This window comes from Oryctolagus cuniculus, chromosome 7 (assembly GCF_964237555.1).
Source record: "Oryctolagus cuniculus chromosome 7, mOryCun1.1, whole genome shotgun sequence".
NCBI lineage: Eukaryota > Metazoa > Chordata > Mammalia > Lagomorpha > Leporidae > Oryctolagus > Oryctolagus cuniculus.
Window position 1 is genome coordinate 127,874,209 of NC_091438.1, and position 19,753 is coordinate 127,893,961.

Sequence of the window (19,753 nt, forward strand, 5' to 3'; positions counted from 1 at the left end):
GGGAGGGGACACAGGTAGGGAACATTCTGGGGTATGAGTACCCAGGACCCCGCGGAGGTGCGCTTAGTCTAGAAATTACGGCAAAAGCTGTCGGTAGGCGGGGCAGGGCGTGGTGGGAAGCGCAGCCTGAGGTCGCGGCTGCAGCTCGCCGACTGGCGCGTCCCTCGGCTCCCCTCTCCCGGCTCGCCTCCGTCGCTTCGCCATGGCGGGCCCTGGCCCGGGCGCGGCACTAGAGTCCCCGCGGCAGCTGCTGGGCCGCGTGCGCTTCCTGGCGGAGGCAGCACGGAGCCTCCGCGCCGGGAGGCCGCTGCCGGCAGCGCTGGCTTTCGTACCGCGGGAGGTACTCTACAAGCTTTACAAGGACCCGGCGGGACCGTCGCGCGTTCTCCTGCCGGTGTGGGAGGCGGAGGGCCTAGGGCTGCGTGTGGGAGCCGCGGGGCCGGCCTCCGGGACTGGCTCCGGGCCGCTCCGCACCGCCCGCGACAGCATCGAGCTCCGGCGCGGCGCCTGCGTGCGCACCACCGGCGAGGAGCTATGCAACGGCCACGGGCTCTGGGTGAAGCTGACAAAGGTGCGCTCGGGCCTGCTGGGACCCCGCAAGAGACCCGCGGGGCCAGGGAAGCCCCTGGCTGTTCCTTCCCCTCCCCCATATTAAACTGGCATTGCGTTCAGTGCACTTTGCCCCGGGCTGGGCAGGGCGGCCAGCGGAGCAGTTCCCTGATGGCTGTCCCCGTCTGGCGCACGCCGGCAGGAGCAGCTGGCGGAGCACCTGGGCGACTGTGGGCTGGACGAAGGCTGGCTGCTCGTGTGCCGCCCGGCAGAGGGCGGGGCCCGCCTCGTACCCATCGACACTCCGGACCACCTCCAGCGGCAGCAGCAGCTCTTCGGCGTGGACTACCGGCCGGTGCTCAGGTTCTGCACCTGAGGGGGCAGGGGAGCTGGGAACTCCTGGCACGTCCTGGAGCACGGGCTATTGGAGAAGAGATGGCCAGAGCAGGAAGGGGCGGGGTCTGCAGGGGGCTTGGGTGGGACTTCTGGAGGTGTGGAGATAGAGTTTTGGAAAAGGCTTCGGAATCCGGAGATGGTGTTCTGCCGCCTGCTGATGCCTCCCCATCCCACCCCCAATTCTGTGCCCGCAGGTGGGAACAGGTGGTGGACCTGACATACTCGCACCGCCTCGGATCGAGGCCTCAGCCGGCGGAGGCATACACGGAAGCTGTTCAGAGGCTACTGTGAGTGATCTGGGCAGGGGCGGGGAGGAACGAGCCCAGGTCTGGTCCCAATCTTAATTAGGGGCTTGGGATTGCTTAGCTATGTGCCTCCGACGTGGACCTACGAGTGCGACGAGGACCTGATCCACTTCTTGTATGACCACCTGGGCAAGGAGGATGAGAACCTGGGTAGCGTGAAGCAGTATGTGGAGAGCATAGACGTTTCCTCCTACACGGTGGGTGCTGGGACTCCTCCCACTCCAGGCAAGATGTAGTCACAGCTCAGGGCTAGATCCAGAACCCCCACTTCCTGGCCAGAGCTACACCAGAACGCCCACAGGCCACACTCCAGCCAGCTCCTCATCTTGGGAGTCCTATAGGAAACCCGCCCCACCCCAGCCCATACCAATTTCCCCTTGAGCCTAACTCCACTGTGCTTTCTGTCTTGTGCTCCCTGGCCCAAAGCACGTACCCAGTCAGGGTGCTCACTGACTCCACTTCTCTGTCCAAAACCAGGAGGAGTTCAACGTGTCCTGCCTGACAGATAGCAACGCAGATACCTACTGGGAGAGTGATGGCTCCCAGTGCCAGCACTGGGTACGGCTTACCATGAAGAAGGGCACCATTGTCAAGTATGTAGGCTCTGGGCAGGACTGGGGGGCAAGCCACACGCCTGTGGGTAAGCAGACGTCAGGTGCACACTCTGACCCCTCAGGAAGCTGCTCCTCACAGTGGATACCACAGATGACAACTTTATGCCCAAGCGGGTGGTGGTCTATGGGGGCGAAGGGGACAACCTGAAGAAGCTGAGTGACGTGAGCATTGACGAGTGAGCAGGCCTACCTGGGATGGGAGGTGGGGCATGGTCCTGCAGTGGGGCATGGCTGAGCTTAAAAGCCTGAGTTTGGGTGGGACCCCAGAAGTCCTTGAAGGCCTGAGGCAGCGGTCTGAAGTGCCTCACATCCATCTCCTCAGGACCTTGATCGGGGATGTCTGTGTCCTGGAGGACATGACCGTCCACCTCCCAATAATTGAGATCCGCATCGTGGAGTGCCGAGGTGGGGCTTCAGGCTATAAGGGAGCTCCAGTGTGTAGATGGGGTCGAGCTGGCAGTTTGGAGAGGAGGGGCTAGGCCTGGAGCTGGGTAATGGCTGGACTAACTCCAGAACTGGAAGCGCTGGGGCTTGAGCCAGGTGGGAGGTGCCAGCGATAAGCTTGCCTTAAAGCCATAGCGGTGGTTGGGCTCTCCTGGACGAGGAACTGAGGTAGGGCCCTCAAGCGTTGAACGTTGTGATGGTGGGCAGAGGAACCAGCAAGAATGTAGAGGTGAGAATTTGGTACTAAGAGGGGATCCCAAAGGTGCCCAGTTTCTAGAGGATAAGGGGACACATGAAGGAGCCCTTCCCCGTTCTGAGGGCCCAGGGGCGGTAGGCACATTAAATGACCTCACTCTGACCCCTCTCCCCCAGATGACGGGATTGACGTTCGTCTTCGAGGGGTCAAGATCAAGTCATCCAGACAGCGGGAACTAGGGTTGAATGCAGACCTGTTCCAGCCGACCAGTCTGGTGCGATATCCACGCCTGGAAGGCACTGACCCGGAAGTACTGTACCGCAGAGCTGTCCTCCTGCAGAGGTGGCTGTGCTCCTGGGCCTGCCTCCGCCTTCCCCACCCTGTGCCTTGTGTGTCTGCATGGAGGAGGTCCCCAGGATCTCACCGAGCGGGCTGTGGGCCCTGCCCTCTCCTGTTGGGAAGTTGGGAGTCTTCCTTCCATGCCAAGCTCTTCAGCTGTGGTTGCCTTTACTCACCGACCACAGGTTCATCAAGATCCTCGACAGTGTCCTGCACCACTTGGTACCAGCCTGGGACCACACTCTGGGCACCTTCAGTGAGATTAAGGTGAGCACAGCCAGTGCTGGTCTTGGCAGTCTGGGCTTCCTCTTCCTTCTCATGTAGCTGTCTAGTCTCAACAGCGAGTCCCTAAAACCTACCCTAGGACTGGACCCTTGCTGGGTCTGAGAACACTGGAAGAAAGCCTGGCACGAGTGGTCAAAATCCCAGCTGAGTGCGTGGCGTACACAGGGGCTGAGGGAGGGGACATGACAGGTGGCAAGGCAGGCTGCCAGAAAGGTACATACTGGGAGTCCCCCACAGCTCAAGAAGATGAGACGTGTGCGGGTAGGTGTTCGTGTGACAGGAGGACGAGGCTAAGAGGGTAGGCGGGAAGCAGGCACTGTAACTGCGGCCCAGGCACCAAAGCAAGGACTTGGTTAGTAGAGCCTCAAGAAAAGCTATTAAGGTATTAAGTGAGGTCAGATGTATTATTTCACATGGCTCCCCCTGGTGGCTGGACTAAGAAAGGGCATGGTGGCAAGGAAGGCAGGGACCAAGCTTGGGCTGGAATGGTAGAATTGGGTCCAGGGATACAGGCAGGTTCCAGGGCCTGGACAGAAGCTGACTGCACACCGATCTTGCTCTGCACCTCTCTCACCAGCAAGTGAAGCAGTTCCTACTGCTGTCGCGGCAGCGGCCTGGCCTTGTGGCCCAGTGCCTGCGCGACTCCGAGAGCAGCAAGCCAAGCTTCATGCCACGCCTGTACATCAACCGGCGCCTTGCCATGGAACACCGTGCCTGCCCTTCTCGGGACCCTGCCTGCAAGAACGCGGTCTTCACCCAGGTCTGGACCATGTGGAGTCAGACTGACGGAGGGGCAGTTAAGGGCCTTGGGGGCTGAGCCAAAAGGGACCTGACAGGGTCTTGACACGGCTCCCTTCCCTGGCCCTTCCCCCAGGTTTATGAAGGCCTCAAGCCCTCTGACAAGTATGAAAAGCCCCTGGACTACAGGTATGGGCCTTGCTCAGGGCGCACGTGAACACACACAGACCCACACACTGCTCCTGGTGCCCCTCACCATTCTTGCTCTGTGGCCCTGCTCCTGGCTGCTCCTGGGGCGGTGAATCTCCCTGAGCCCTGACCAGCATGATGGAAAGATCACCTCTGCTTCCAGGTGGCCCATGCGCTATGACCAGTGGTGGGAGTGCAAATTCATCGCAGAAGGCATCATTGATCAAGGTGAGGCCCTGAGGGAGGGTGGCAGGTCCTGCCCGTCGCCCTGTTGGAATGGCAGGGGCTTCTAGGGCTGCCACTTGAGGAGGACACGAGTGTGAGTACCCGCCGAGGGCGCCTGTCGTTTCAGGTGGCGGTTTCCGGGACAGTCTGGCAGACATGTCAGAAGAGCTGTGCCCCAGCTCAGCCGACACCCCTGTGCCTCTGCCCTTCTTTGTGCGCACGGCCAATCAGGTAACCTCCCAGGCCCGCCTCCCAGGTTGTTTCTGCTCTTCTGTCTGCAAATCCAGACTGAGCTAGCAAAGGGAGCAGAAGAGGGAGGGGCTGCCCAGTGAACCCGCCAAGCTAACAAGGAGAGGAGCAGCCATTGGACATTTGGGGCGAGGGGGAGGCATTCAGGGCCCCTAATGGAAGATAGGCAGCTGGGGCAGGAAAGCGGTCACCCCATGCCGTGCTAACAGCTCTGTCTCTGGGCCAGGGCAATGGCACTGGTGAGGCCCGCGACATGTATGTGCCCAACCCCTCCTGCCGAGATTTTGCCAAGTATGAGTGGATTGGACAGCTGATGGGGGCTGCCCTGCGGGGTAAGGAGTTCCTGGTGAGTAGCCTCATCCACATCCTAGCGAGCAGGAGGAGAGTCAGCAAACCCGGGCCGCTCAGGGTGGGCAGGCGGTGGCATGTGTTTGTCACACAGGTCCTGGCTCTGCCCGGTTTCGTGTGGAAGCAGCTCTCTGGGGAGGAGGTGAGCTGGAGCAAGGACTTCCCAGCCGTGGACTCTGTGCTGGTGAGTAGGGTCTGGGACCAGTGTTCGCTCTGTCCTGTCCCTAGAGTTCGTCCTCGCCTGGGCTGTCCTGCACCCTCTTCTACCATACACCTGCTCCCTCTCCAGTCCCATCTACTCCCATGGCTTTAACTACTGTCTCTATCACGATAAAGCCCTGACCGCCAGCCTCAGCCTCTCTCCTAAGCACAGGGACCCAGATGCATCTGCATCCTGGGCATTTGTTCCAAGGCTGCACCTCTGGCTCAGCGCTCTTCCTCGGCTCCCCAGTCTGCTGCCCTCCGTGGCTCCCTGTCTCAGATGGCATTGCTCCCGCTTCTCCCCATGCCAAGCTCCCAGGGTCACCTTCACTCTTCTCCCTCCCTCTCCCCTCACATTCTGTCAAGTCTCCCTCCTGGTCTTTCCACACGTCCATCTCACTACTGCCCCCTACTTCAGGCCACCTTTCTGACCTAACCACTTACTATAGAAGCCAGCGTCCCTGTCTCCGTTCCTCCCACCTGGTCTCCATGCAGCCAACGTAATGACTTCCCTGACCTTGTTTGAACTCTCAGAGGGCTCTGTGAAGGCCTCCGTGGTCCCTGTGCCCCTAGCCCCTTGGTTCACATTCAGACTACAGCCAAAGAGATTCCTCGGACCTTTTGCTCTAACTTTCTCCAAGATGTTCTCTGTCTTCCTGTAAGACTCAGCCAGCTCCCAGGCATCATTATTTAGGTTCAGCCTGGTGCCTTTCCTGGTCTCCACGTGCGGCATCCTCACACCCATTGCCTGCCTGAGGCTGCCTTGCCCGGCTCTCTCTGCTGCTTCCCCGAGAGCACCTCAAGGAAAGACAGGGAGTGTGTCTACAGCGAAAGGCTGATCTCCTTGCCTCTGTCCCCTTGTCTCCCAGGTGAAGCTCCTGGAAGTGATGGAAGGAATGGACAAGGAGACATTTGAGTTCAAATTTGGGAAGGAGCTAACATTCACCACTGTGCTGAGTGACCAGCAGGTGGTGGAGCTGGTCCCCGGGGGCACAGGCATCGTGGTGGGCTATGAAGACCGCTCTCGTTTCATCCGACTGGTGCAGAAGGCACGCCTAGAGGAGAGCAAGGAGCAGGTAGTGCGTGAGGGCCGGCGGATCAGAGAGCTTTGGACCTTCTTGAGCCCCAGCCCTTAGTAGCCAGAGCCCAGCCCGATAGGCCATCAGAACCTATCCTGGAAACTCCGGCCCCCACCATCCTGTGTCCCACGTTACTGCTTATCAGAGGGCTGCAGATGCCCACAGTATAAGCTGGGAGTTGTGCCCTCTTCCTCAGTCAGGCATCCCCCCCTACCACCAGGTGGCAGCCATGCAGGCAGGTCTGCTAAAGGTGGTGCCACAGGCTGTGTTGGACTTGCTGACCTGGCAAGAGTTGGAGAAGAAAGTGTGCGGGGACCCCGAGGTCACTGTGGACGCTCTGCGCAAGCTCAGTGAGTTCCACACAGAGGGGTGTGTGGGGCCAGGACAGGGCCGCGCAGGAGCACAGTGCGGGAGGGTGGGTCTTGAGGACTGGGATGGCTGAGACCTAAGAAGGAAGTCTGGTCCTGTCTCCTCCAGCTCGGTTTGAGGACTTCGAACCATCTGATACACGGGTGCAGTATTTCTGGGAAGCACTGAACAACTTCACCAACGGTCAGTGCAGGAGGGCGGGGCGCCACTTGCAGGACAGGGGCAGGGTAGAAGCTGCAGAATCTCCCCTACTGCTAGCATACACGCTGATTCCCTCCTCGTCCATCCAGAGGACCGGAGCCGCTTCCTGCGCTTTGTCACGGGCCGCAGCCGCCTACCAGCACGGATCTACATCTACCCAGACAAACTGGGGTGAGTGCGGAGGTGGGGTCTGCAGGTGCTGCAGCCGGCCTCCTGTACACACATAAATCATCCTACTCTGTGTCCCTGTCTACCTCCAGCTACGAGACCACAGATGCACTGCCTGAGTCTTCCACCTGCTCCAGCACCCTCTTCCTGCCACACTATGTCAGGTGAGTTTTCCTAGGCTCAAGCCAGGGGGCAGGAGAAGATGGCGTCCTTGGTGGGGGAGGACTTCTGGCACAGAAGTGTACAGGCTGGAGGCCCATCCCCCTGGGAGTGGTGAAGGGGGCTGAGCAAGACCTCAACCCCGCAGTGCCAAAGTGTGCGAGGAGAAGCTCCGCTACGCTGCCTACAACTGCGTGGCCATCGACACCGACATGAGCCCTTGGGAGGAGTGAGGCGGTGCCTTGGGATAGCGTGGGCTGGCAGCATTGCGCCTGCCCAGTCCCACTTGGCTTCACCCAGGGCGAACACCCCTGCCCTGCACCAGTGACAGCTGCCGCCTGATGTGAGCAGACGCCTTCAGAAACCCAGAACCTGGCGCCTTGCTCCTGTGTGTGGTTGGAGTTGACACTGGCGGTGCAGCCCCGCAAACCCACAAGCCCTACTCGTGCTGGGACTTGCTTCCCAAGGTGTTTAGCCTCCACCGGAGGAATCTTCCAAACAAGCCCAGCACAAGCTGCCAGGCCTGAGCTACTTGAAGGGGGCTGCCTAGCTCCCCACCTCGTGGACTTAGCTTCCATTTTTGGCTCCACCTCTTTTCTCCTTTCTTCTGGCTTCAACTGTGACTCAAAACTAAAAACTCTGGATGGTGATGCCAGCGGCTCCTGAGCAGGGGCCAGGATGGCTAGGGAGTGATGGTCATCCCCCGTAGTCGCCTGCTCACGAATAAAACGGCTGAGCGCCACCTCTGTCACATACTGGTTTTTCTCCCGTTCCCTCATAACCGAGGAGTGAGCTCTGCCCTTCCTCCAAACCGGTCTCAACTGACAAAGTGTCGCCACCTGCCCTGGCTCAGAAGCTATGTCCATTCAACATGAAACCCGTCACCACTACCCCACAGTCACTCCTGCATCACCTGCAGCCTGACTTCCCGTCTGCTGTTTTTTGCACAGTTTAAGGCCAGTTATATCCTCTCTGAAATGAACAGTTCCCCAATATCCAACTCAAAAATAAAGCCTATTCTGCACGTTCCTGCCCCAGCCCTGCGCTCGAGGGCCTCTGGGACATGCCTTCAGAAGAAGGCCTTACACATGGGAAAGTTGAATAAATGAATGAATTCATTCCTTCAGAATGTTTTTTGGCTCATAGGGTCTGTTTATTGGGCTCTGTGCTAGGCACAGGAAGCACACAAGGAAATTGCTGTACGCCAGAGAGCTAGAGAAGGCTCTTCCAGGACTTCTGGGCTCTGCTGGGGGAGCCAAGGAGAAGTGTGTCAAGTTTCTTGGTGACAGACATTCAGTGGAGCTGAGCATGGACTTAAAGACGATCCTGCTCAGAAAGGGAAGAGGAGGGGAGGCCTGCCCTAGCATCACTCTGGGATGCGTGTGGCTTTCGATTTTGAGGATGGGAGGCCACTTTTGGAATCAAGTGGGTAAAAGAATTTCATAACAGAAGGCAAAGTTAGCTGGCTGACAGCCAGGGGGAGCCCACCTCACTGCCACTCCCCAACCTACGTGCAGCTGCTACCCAGCCAAGGTGCAGTGTGTAAGGACCAATCACCGTGAGGGATCCCGTGTGGGTACAGTTCCTCCACCGTGGGCAGACACAGCTCAAGCACAGCCCCGGGGTCCCAGCTGTCCCACCCTTGCAGCTGTTCCCCGCGTTGTCCTCTAGGGTGAGCCCTGACACTGTCCTGGCCGTGAGATTTGGGAAGTGGCGCTGAGCCCTTCTCTGTGCCGCGCTCACCCCGAAGCCGGAGAGCTCCCCCAAACACAGCTTAGGACCCCAGCTCAGCTTCCCCAATGGCCCCCATCCTGTGCCTGCCAGGCCCCTTCCCGACCACCCAGGGAACTGAGAGTTAGAACCGAGACCTCCATTCTCAGCCGGCTCTGCTGTGCCCAGCAATCTCTCGCCGGTAGGGGGCGCACCTTTCCTGTCTCTGTCCTTTGCCTGGAGGAGGTAGCTTCCAGGCCCGGTGCTGCTGGCCTCGTCTTCGTGGCCTGTTCGCTCCTGCAGTGTATGTTTTGTAGTCTTTTTTGCATTTAACTGATCATTCATTCAGTAAACAAATATGTATCCAGCACCTGTTTCAGGCACCGTTCTAAGTGCAGGGATAAAACAGTAGCTAATGCAGAGATAACTTCTGCCTTCGTGGTATTTAAACTAATGGGAGACACATATAGCAAACCAAATAACCATAAAGACTACATTTAATACCATCTGTGTAAGATCTAAAAAGGAAAAATGCACATACTAGTATTATATGATCAGGGGTCAGAACAGGATCATTCTAACCAGTGGGACCTGATGAGATGCTGAATTCCTAGGGAGACTGGGGATTTAGCTTGACGTGACTGCAACCATCTTGGACATAACCATCATCTTGCCCTCCAGCTGCCGCAGGTGTTCCTGGAGGTCATCCTCAGCACTATGACAGGGTTTTTAAAAAAAAAAGTCCTTAAGATTACCTGCCAGGCTTGTCTTGCCGGGCCAGACCTTGGGATGTCCCTTATCTAACGTCTGAAATGTTGCTTCTTTTCAAAGGCCACGTGCTGGAACGGGCATTTTGTGCAGCAGTTACAGCACTACTTAGGATGCCTGCATCCCATATCAGAGTGCCTGGTTGACTCCAGTCTACTCCTCTTCTCATCCAGCTTCTTGCTATTGCATGCCCTGAGAGATAGGAGATGAAACATCAAGCACTTGGGTCCCTGCCATCCTGGAAAGAGATCCTGATTATCCTGATTGAGTTTCTGGTTGCTGGCTTCAGCCTGTCCCAGCCCTGGATGTTGCTGGCATTTGGGAAGTGAAGCAGTGAATCAAAGCTTGATCTCTAGCTCTGCCTTTCAAATAAAATAATAACTATAATAATAATAATAAAATAGGGGCTGGCAACATGGTGCAATAGTTAAGCCACCACTTGGGATATTCGCATTTTGTATCAGAGTGCCTGAGATCAAGTCAGCCTCCTCTTCCAATCCAGCCAACTGCTAATGCACACCATGGGAAGCAGTAAGTGATGGCCCAAGTATTTGTGTCTCTGCCATCTGTGTGAGAGACCTAGATGGAGTTCCTGGCTCCTGGCTGTTGTGACCATTTGGGGAGTGAACTAGCAGATAAAAGCAAGCTCGCTCGCTCGCTCTCTCACCTTTTCAAATAAATAAACACTTTAAATAAATAGTAGAAGTTCAGGTGCACTCCAATTAGCCACAGACTGCTTCTATCTATAAAATACTTTTATCTTGCTTGGTGCCACAAGGATCTGTTGTCTTGTAGCCACCCAACACCTCACTCTGTCCCTAAGTATTCCACAGTAAATTGCATTCTACCGCCCTCCTCAGTCTCCCAGCCCCTTCCAGCCAGTTGCCATAAATATTGTCTTATACAACTTTTGCATTACCTATTTTATTATTTCCTTGGAGTAACTTCCAGAAATCACTATCAAACTGCTGACTTGTCCTGTGGTAAGGATAAATTAATTTTTCACTCCCCTTAGTATCTATTTCCTAAACCCTTAGCACCTATAGGCATTAACATTTAATATTTTAAACAATTTGATGTCCTGAAAAGTGGCATGATTTTTATTTTAATTTCCATTGCTTTATTTACTATATTGTCAGTTTTCTTTATTAACTAGCATTTGTGTGTTTTGTTCATTTTTATTGGTAGATTTTATTTTTCCTATTGATTTATAACAATCTTTGCATAGTATTAAAATAATAAAAGCTTGAGAGTAGGCATTTAGCCTAGCAGTTGAGACACCCACGCCTCACAATGAAGTACCTGGGTTTGATTCCCAGCCCCAGTTCCTGTCTCCAGTTTCCCACCAATGCAGACCCTGCAAGATGGCAGAGATGGCTGAAGTGTTTGGGTTCTCACCTCATACATGGGAGACCTGGAACGCCTTTCTGGCTCCTGTTTCTGAGCTGGGCCCAACCCCAACCATTGTGGGCTTTTGGAGAGTGAACCAGAGGAAGAGGATGGAAGCTGTCTTTCTCTGTATGTTTGTCTCTGTTTCTCTCCTTCTGAAGTGAACAATTTTCAAATACAAGTTTGACAGTGACTGATAACCCTCTTAGTGCAAAGCAGTGTGCTAAGTGCTTGCTTTATTATCTTGTTTATCTTCTCAACAAACCTATGAAATACTGTTATTATGCCCCTTTCTAGATGCCCATTTCTAGAAACCTAGTGAGAAGAGGATTTAAGTAGTTTGCCCAGGATGGGTAGTAAGTGATGACGCTAGAATTTGAAGAGGGTCTGTTATCTATAAACTCAATCTAGGTCTCACATGGGTGGCAGGGATGCAAGTACGTGAACCATCATCTGCTGCCTCCCTGATGCCTATCAGCAGGTAGCTGGATTGGAAACAGAGTACCTAGTACTCCAACTAGGCCCTACAGTGTGGGATGCAGGCATCCCCCACAGTGACTTAACCACTGGTCTAACGGCTCTCCCCCAGATTCCACCTTTAAAAAAATATTTATTTATTTGAAAGGCAGAGTTACAGAGAGACCTTCAGATCTTCCATCCACTGATTGATTCCACAGATGACTGTAATGGCCAGGGCTGAGCCAGGCCAAAGCCAGGAACTCCATCTGAGTCTCCCACATTGGTGCTGGGGCTCAAGTACCTGGGCCGTCTTAGGCATTAGCATCCCTGGGTGCATTAGTAGGGAGCTAGATCAGAAGTGGAGCAGCCACACAAACTGGCACCCATGTAGGACGCCAGTGTCACAGGCTTAATCCACCATGCCATAATGCTGGCCCCCAGATTTCCACCTAAAATAAGGATAATTGTAATGCCTCCCTCATAAGGTTGTTTGTGGTGTATAAAGAAACTAATTCATGGGATGAGTGTTGGCTTAGTGGTTAAGACACTACTTGAGATGTCTGTACCTCACATCAAATTACCTGGGTTTGAGTCCTGGCTCTATTTCTGATTCCAGCCTCCTGCTAATGTACACTCTGAGAAGCAGCAGGTGATGGCTTGAGTTCTTGGACGCCTTCCATTCGCATGGGAGACCCAGATTAGGTTCTAGGTTACCGGCTTTGGCCTGGCCCACCCCTGGCTGTTGTAGGCATTTGGGGAATGAACCAGTGAGTTGAGGATCTTTCTCTGTCTCTCTGGCTTTCAAATGAAAATAAAAATAACAATTTTTGTTCCAAAAAACTCTGCCACTGTCAACTATAAATTATAGGGAAATATAAGAGAAACAACAAAAGTAATAATTATTTAGTGGACTGTGATATAAAGCATTAGGAAAAATGGGGATTAAATTGCTTTCTTTAATGAAAAATCTTAATGAGAATACTTTGAAAAGAGCTTGCCTCTTTTTTCTTGTGGTACATCTTATAATTTGCAACAAGCAATTTCTCTATGCCTTGAAAAATTGTCACATTCCTTTCTAAGTTTGTATCAGGTAGTAACATTTTATTCTCTATATTTTCAGTTTCATGAATTCCCTTAATGTGAAGGTTTTTGCTGCCATTGCTTCTTTTGGGACATCCTCATCCATTTTATTAACACTTTCTTCATAAATGTAGATAAGTTGACTAAATTCCTCTGGCTGCATACCCACGGTCCATCATGACAGCAGGGTCAGCATTCCCACAATCAGCTATTTTTTCTCTAACCCCATCTACTCTCAATTTTAGTTCCACTTCCAGCATTATCATTTTTCATTTCTTTGCTGCACTTTCATTTTGTTGGCCAATTCTTTTTTAACCATTTTTGTAAATTGCCATGTGCTTGTATCACTGGACGACAAGGAAGCAATAAAACTATACTCTTTAGTGTCTGTATAAACTGAACAAAGGATGAGCAATGACCAACAGATTTTGAAAGAAGTGACATGGTTTGATCACTACTTATGATGCACATCTAAAAAAAAAATTTGACAATTTTGACAGTATTCTCATATGAAAGAGAGTAGTTTTGGAGGACTTTACTCCACCATTTTTACTAATGTCAGCTACTCCTTTTGTATTTGCTTCTAAAGTTACTAAATAGAAAGTTTAGAAAGATTTAAATCAAACACAAGCCCAAAATCTCCATAGCCTCTATAAGACTTTAAGACCATATAGTGGCCGGCGCCGCGGCTCACTAGGCTAATCCTCCACCTTGCAGCACCGGCACACCGGGTTCTAGTCCCGGTCGGGGCGCTGGATTCTGTCCCGGTTGCCCCTCTTCCAGACACAGCTCTCTGCTGTGGCCAGGGAGTGCAGTACTTGGGCCCTGCACCCCATGGGAGACCAGGATAAATACCTGGCTCCTGCCATCGGATCAGCGCGGTGCGCCGGCCGTGGCGGCCATTGGAGGGTGAACCAACAGCAAAGGAAGACCTTTCTGTCTGTCTTTCTCACTGTCCACTCTGCCTGTCAAAAAACAAAAACAAGAAGAAAAAAAAAAAAAACCATATAGCTTTCAGTGTGGTGTTCTCCCTCTCCCCACCATTTCTCCCTGCCCAACTTTTTCTTATTCCCAAAGTACATTTTACCTTTTAATATACTGTAACTTTACTTGCTTATTATTTAACTTCAAGATTTATACTGCCTTCCTGCTAGAATGTAAGGTCCATATGGGCTGGATCTTTATTTTGCTCATTAATGCATCCCAAGAGGCTAAAACTCTCCTTAGTACTTGGTATATAATAGGCACTCAATAAATAGTTGCTAAATGAATAAAGGCTGGGTCTCCAAAACCATATTTTCCAATTTAAAAAACACAGGAGAAAGATCAGCCATCTGGAAATTTTTGTTTACAATAAAGTGAGGGAAAAGAACCCGATTGATTAAATCACATAAACTGGCCCATCAGTTTAAAATATGAATCCAGATCGTGACTATTAAAACCACCACCAATGAAAATTCTGCATGCTTGAAAAGAAATATTGAAGTCCTAGGTGGTGAAAATTCTTTCCATGCTCTTTATATTAAATGCTGTAGCATTATTTGCTCTCTAACTTACCATGACTCTACTAGGCAAGAACTGGGTTTATGAACAAAAATAAGATATAAATATTTGAGATCTGCCATTGACTGCCAAAAAGTAGAGTTTCTCTTTTCAATTTTGTCTTTCACTCAGCATGCTAAAAACAATAATTCCCTATTTCACTGACAAGTCCACAGCCAAAAGGAGTAGATGAATATTGTGATGTGGCCAGCAAATTCCCAAAGAGAGCATCTAGCAGACTGTGGGAAGAATATTTGTGAGCCAAGGCCCAACTTTTGAAAGGTTTCTTTTGTCTCCCACAGTTTAAAGTTTGCCCTTCTTAAATATTCCCTCCCCTTACTACCCTCCCCAAGACATAAACACATCCCTTGGGTAAAAATTGAAAACAATCACTGTGAACAGAAAACAAACATTATAGATTGCAACTTACATTTAATAAGAATTTACTAGGTATTTCCTGTGAACTTAACAAATAATAATAATAATAAGCTTGAGGCTAAGCATGAGGGATAATAACATGACTTGACTTAATGAAAAGAAAAGGAGATGTCAGTGACCTAGGCTCTCAGCCCAGTTTTCCCATCACCAAATGGGGAGGCCAAAAGAAAATTTATGAGACATTCTCAGTTCATTTCAATTCTATTCACATAGCACATACCAGGTCCTGTGCTAGATCTTGGGGAGAGTGGAGCTAAAGCTAAATAAAATAAAGCTTTTATCCTCAAAGGGTTCCTACTGTGACAGAGATGACATGAAAAAGGGAATGACCATTTTTTATTTAAGGTGAGTGGCATAATGTATGTACTAGAAGCAGTGGGAGCCAGCAGAAGGAACCAGTGAGTTCCTTCTCTTTTGCAAATAGAACTTGTTTTATTTCAATAATTGATCCATTGTAATCGCTGAGGCCACTGTGTGGGGACAAGAGAGGGGGAACTTTATTTCTTAGTCTCTTCCTCATTGGACAGAGCCTTGCTGGTCTCCTCTTTTCTTGGCATGAAGGCGCTCTTCATGGTTCTTGTGCACTTCCTTGGTTTTAGACCTACAGTCCTCAGCCAAGAGCTTCTCACAGGCCCCATCTGCCTTCTGTGATTACTTCATTTTTCTCCTGAGGGTCGGGGGTGGGGTGAGAGGAGGCAGGGAAGCAGGGGAATAGTTCAAGAAGGACAAGCTCTCTAAACTGTGGAAGACAGAACACATTTTTCAAAAGTTGGGCCTCGGTTCACAAATATTCTTCCCACATTCTGCCAATGTCTACCTCTTGAGAATTCACTTGTTTTTAAACATGTTTTCCCTTCACTGTCAGCAGAGGTTATGATAGGCATGGTAGCCAGTCTTCATAGATCCCCAGTATCTTCTGAGCAGCTGGCACAGAAGTCACATCCTTCTCATTCAGATTACCTGTCTGGCATCTGAGCACTGGGTGTGCCCTTTCATTACCCGTCCTGCAGGCCAAGATGACTTTCCAGGACCGAGCCTGGGAATGGAAAGTCACAAGCTTGCAGATGATCAGTCCACCTTTGATCAGCTTCCAGATCTGCTGAGAAGAGCTGCCTTTGGTGATTTCATTGGTCATACTGAGTTCCAATCAGACCTTCTTTTTGTCACAGAGGAGGAGGACACTAGAAGCAGCCTCTTTTGAAATCTGGGCTCATTTGACTTCAGACAAGGTGGCAAAAGGCTTAAAGTCTTTTTAAAAATAATTTTAATTTATTGTGTTACTTATTTGAAAGGCAGGGAAGTAGACAGCAAAATATCCTCATTCTATATAATATATATAAACAAAAGCTTGCAATAGTTGGGGCTGGGCCAGGCCAAAGTGAGGCCTGGAATTCAAGCTGAGTCTCTCATGTAAGTGGCAAGAACCCATCACCTGCTGCCTCCCAGGGTCTGAAATAACAGAGAACTGGAATCTGAAATACAGTAGCCAGACTCAATCCTAGGCACTCCAATATGAGATGTGGGTATCCCCAAAAGCATTTTTTAAGTTGTTTTATTTGAAATGTTCTATTAGGAACATTTTATTATTATGATGTCAATTTTGATTCATACTTTTTAAAATAATGAAGCCACTTTTAAAAAGCAAGAAATCAGGAATTGAACTGAATACCAGCAGCATTTGAACCACTGTGTCAAATGCCTGCTCTCCATAAGCCCTTAAAGTGTGCTCTATGGACAACTGGGAATCCCCAAGGCTCTTGCAGGGCTCCTGTCAGTAAATCTTAACCCTCGAGTACACAGCTTTTTAATATTCTGTGTGTTTACTCACAGAATACAATGCATGCAAAAGTATAATAGTGTTCTCTAGGAAAAGCTCTTGTGTGATTGAGTTTTGATTTGAACTTTAAAAAAAAATTATTTATTTTGGAAGTCAGAGTTACAGAGAGAGGGAGAGACAGAGTGAAAAAGAGATCTTCCATCCACTGGTTCACTCCCCAGATGGCTGCAATGGCCAGTACTAGGCCAGACCAAAGCCAGGAGCCAGGAGCTTCATCTGGGCCTCCCACATGGGTGGCAGGAGGCCAAACACTTGGGCCATTTTCCATTGCTTTTCCTAGGCCATTAGCAGGGAGCTGGATCAGAAGTGGAACATCTGACACAAACCAATGCCCATATGGGATGCTAGTGTCATAGTTGGCGGCTTTTTTTTTTTTTTTTAATTTATTTTTTTTTTTTTTTATTTTTGACAGGCAGAGTGGACAGTGAGAGAGAGAGACAGGGAGAGAAAGGTCTTCCTTTGCCGTTGGTTCACCCTCCAATGGCCGCCGCTGCAGCCGGCGCACCGCGCTGATCCGATGGCAGGAGCCAGGATCCAGGTGCTTTTCCTGGTCTCCCATGGGGTGCAGGGCCCAAGCACCTGGGCCATCCTCCACTGCACTCCCTGGCCATAGCAGAGAGCTGGCCTGGAAGAGGGGCAACCGGGACAGAATCCGGCGCCCCAACCGGGACTAGAACCCGGTGTGCCGGCGCCGCAAGGTGGAGGATTAGCCTATTGAGCCACGGCGCCGGCTTAGTTGGCGGCTTTTTACCATCTACATCACAACCCCAGGGGGGCTCCCTTGCCCCATTTTGAACTCTTTTCATGGAACACTGTATTTATCTGAAAAAAAAAAAAAAAACTGAAAATTATGGCCAACAATATATCAAAATAAACAAAGTGAGCCAGTTGCTTCAAGGAAATCCACTAACAGAATTTTGCTGCCAGTGATAATATGTGAGCTTTCAAAAGAAAATTAGAATTTTGGAAAATTTGCATTAGTCATCATAAAGCTTATCAGCTTTCTAATGTTTAAGAACATTTCTGATGAGATTGGTGGTGCTATTAACAAATGTGATTTTTTTGAAGATTTATTTTATTATTTATATGAAAGAGTTACACAGAGAAGCAGAGGCAGAGAGAGAAAGAAAGGTCTTCCATCTGCTGGTTCATTCCCCAGTTGGCCGCAACAGCCAGAGCTGTGCTGATCCGAAGCCAGGAGCCAGGAGCCAGGAGCCTCCTCTGGGTCTCCCACGCGGGTGCAGGGCCCAAGGACTTGGGCCATCTTCTACTTTCCCAGGCCATAGCAGAGAGCTGGATGGGAAGAGGAGCAGCCGGGACTGGAACCGGTGCCCATATGGGATGCTGGCACTGCAGGTGGTGGCTTTACCCGCTACACCACAGTGCTGGCCCCTTTAAAATATTTTTATAATGAATCAGTTTGGGGAAAATCTATGTAAGTCAGTGAAACAGTATCTTACAAATGATCAATATACCAACCATGCAAACCATGCATGGGTTAAAAAAAGAAACATTCAAAGTACAATTATTGTTGTGACAGAATATGAAATGTTTATTGATGTAAGTTCAGATTCTATGTTGTAACTGGCCTTTAATAAACTATGACTTACTAAGTTTTGATATAGTATCAAAGAATACCTACAATTATCTGAAAAGGCTATTAAAATTTATCTTTTCCAACTGTGTATCTGCGTGAAGTCAGATTTTCACCATCTAACTGAAACAAAACAACATATCAATTGACAGAAGAATCCAGCTGTTTTAGGACATCAAAGAGTTTTGCAAAAAGGTGTGATAATGGCATTCTTTTCACAAAACTTAACATTTTGAAAATAATGTTACATTTTTTTCATTGATATGTTGATGTTACCAAGCAGTGGCTTTATTGTTTTTTGCTTTTATTGATTTGAGAGGCAGAGAGAGAGAGAGAGACAGAAACTGAGAACTCCCATCTGCTGGTTTACTTATCAAATATCCCCAGTTGGGAACTCAACCCTGTTCTCCCACATGGGTGACAAGAAATCAACTACTCAGTCATCACTGCTGCCTCCCGGGGTCTGCATTACCTACCTGAAAGTGGAGTCAGGAGCTGGGTCCAGGAACCAAACTCAAATACTCCATCCAAGGTGGGATGCAAGTGTACTAGCTGGGATGGCTTAATCGCTACACCAAATGCTCACCCCTACCAACCACTATTTATAATTGGAATTGTCTATGTGTGTGTGTGTGTGTGTGTATAAAATTATCTTTTTAAAACTACATATGAGAACATGTATATTATTTTCATTTTTGAGGTGAATTACTGTTTTAAATTTCTGGTTGAAATTTTTAATATAATAAATGCTAGTAGATATAATCCATATAAGCAAAAGCTCTTTGGGGTCCTTAATCATTTTTAAGAATGTAAAGGGTCCAGAGACCAAAATGTTTGAGAACTGCTCCCCTGTTCCACTTCTGATCCAGCTCCCTGCTAGTGCTTGGGAAAGCAGCAGCAGATGGTCCAAGTGCTTGGGACCCTCACCCGAGTGGGAACCCAGATAAAACTTTTGGCTTCAGTCCCCTGCTTTTGTGGCCGTTTGGGGAGGGAACCAGTGTATCAAAGACCTCTCTCTCTCTAACTTTTATTTTTATTTTTTTAATTTTTATTTATTTATTTGAAAGTCAGAGTTACACAGAGAGACAGAGAGAGAGAGAGGTCTTCCATCCGCTGGTTCACTCCCCAACTGGCCGCAATGGCCGGAGCTGTGCCGATCCGAAGCCAGGAGCCAGGAGCTTCTTCCAGGTCTTCCCATGCGGGTGCAGGGGCCCAAGGACTTGGGCATCTTCTACTGCTTTCCCAGGCCACAGCAGAGAGCTGGATTGGAAGTGGAGCCGCGGGGACTAAACCGGCGCCCATAGGGATGCCGGGGCTTCAGGCCAGGGCGTTAACCCCTGCACCACAGCGCCAGCCTCTATAACTTTGCTTTTCAAGTAAATAAAATAAGTCTTAAAAAAGAAAAGAAAGTTTTTACCCAAGACATGCACCCGACTCTTCCTCTTCAAGCCACTGTTCAGCTCACTTTCCCAGGGAGGTCCTCACTGACCTCCGTCCCTACTCCCAGGATGGCTGGGTCCTCGGGTTAGGATGTTCTGGCCTGCGAGGGCATCTGATGGGTTTTTTCACCACTAGTCAAAAGTTGTGGCACCCAAGGGCTCTCTTTTCACGGAGTCGTAGTTGGGGGCCAGCTCCTAGAATAGGAATTCTGAAGGAAGAGATGGCGACTTGTTCCATCTGAGCTCCGACAGGGGCACGCACTAGCGTGGTGGTCTGTGAAGGGACGCCAGGGCCCAGAGGCGAAATCCAAACCCGGGCAGTAGTTCTCTGGAGCGCTCCAGGCGGCAGCATCCAGCATGGCGCCGCCTCCGCGCCGCCTCCTCTCAGCTCGCCAGGGGCCTCTCTAATCCATCGCCCGGCGCTCGTCCCTTCTCCCTGGGTC

The 19,753-nt window shown here is 50.5% G+C and overlaps 1 protein-coding gene and 1 long non-coding RNA gene across 2 annotated transcripts; one reads left to right on the forward strand and one right to left on the reverse strand.

The window, feature by feature from the left end:
* Positions 1–104: 104 nt before the first annotated feature.
* Positions 105–8,183, forward strand: HECTD3 (HECT domain E3 ubiquitin protein ligase 3). Its single transcript, XM_002715142.5, has 21 exons — positions 105–571; positions 752–912; positions 1,140–1,232; positions 1,312–1,447; positions 1,728–1,843; positions 1,927–2,040; positions 2,187–2,269; positions 2,681–2,846; positions 3,029–3,110; positions 3,706–3,888; positions 4,003–4,055; positions 4,219–4,283; positions 4,408–4,511; positions 4,756–4,875; positions 4,972–5,061; positions 5,948–6,154; positions 6,378–6,507; positions 6,635–6,709; positions 6,817–6,898; positions 6,988–7,059; positions 7,203–8,183. The coding sequence occupies exons 1-21, from the start codon at positions 203–205 to the stop codon at positions 7,285–7,287; spliced, it is 2,586 nt and encodes an 861-aa protein (XP_002715188.1). The 5' UTR covers positions 105–202; the 3' UTR covers positions 7,288–8,183.
* Positions 8,184–9,243: 1,060 nt separating this feature from the next.
* On the reverse strand, positions 9,244–19,686 carry LOC108177731 (uncharacterized). Its single transcript, XR_001794545.3, has 2 exons — positions 19,289–19,686; positions 9,244–9,724 (listed from the first exon to the last, which is right to left on the reverse strand). It is a non-coding gene; the product is annotated as an uncharacterized lncRNA (long non-coding RNA).
* Between the last annotated feature and the right edge of the window lie 67 nt (positions 19,687–19,753).

Bases quoted from the DNA above. Each gene is read 5' to 3' on its own strand.
- HECTD3 (XM_002715142.5), top strand. From the start codon at position 203: ATGGCGGGCCCTGGCCCGGGCGCGGCACTAGAGTCCCCGCGGCAGCTG. The intron at 913-1,139 runs GTTCTGCACCTG...CTGTGCCCGCAG, and splicing joins GACTACCGGCCGGTGCTCAG to GTGGGAACAGGTGGTGGACC. The intron at 4,056-4,218 runs GTATGGGCCTTG...CTCTGCTTCCAG, and splicing joins GAAAAGCCCCTGGACTACAG to GTGGCCCATGCGCTATGACC.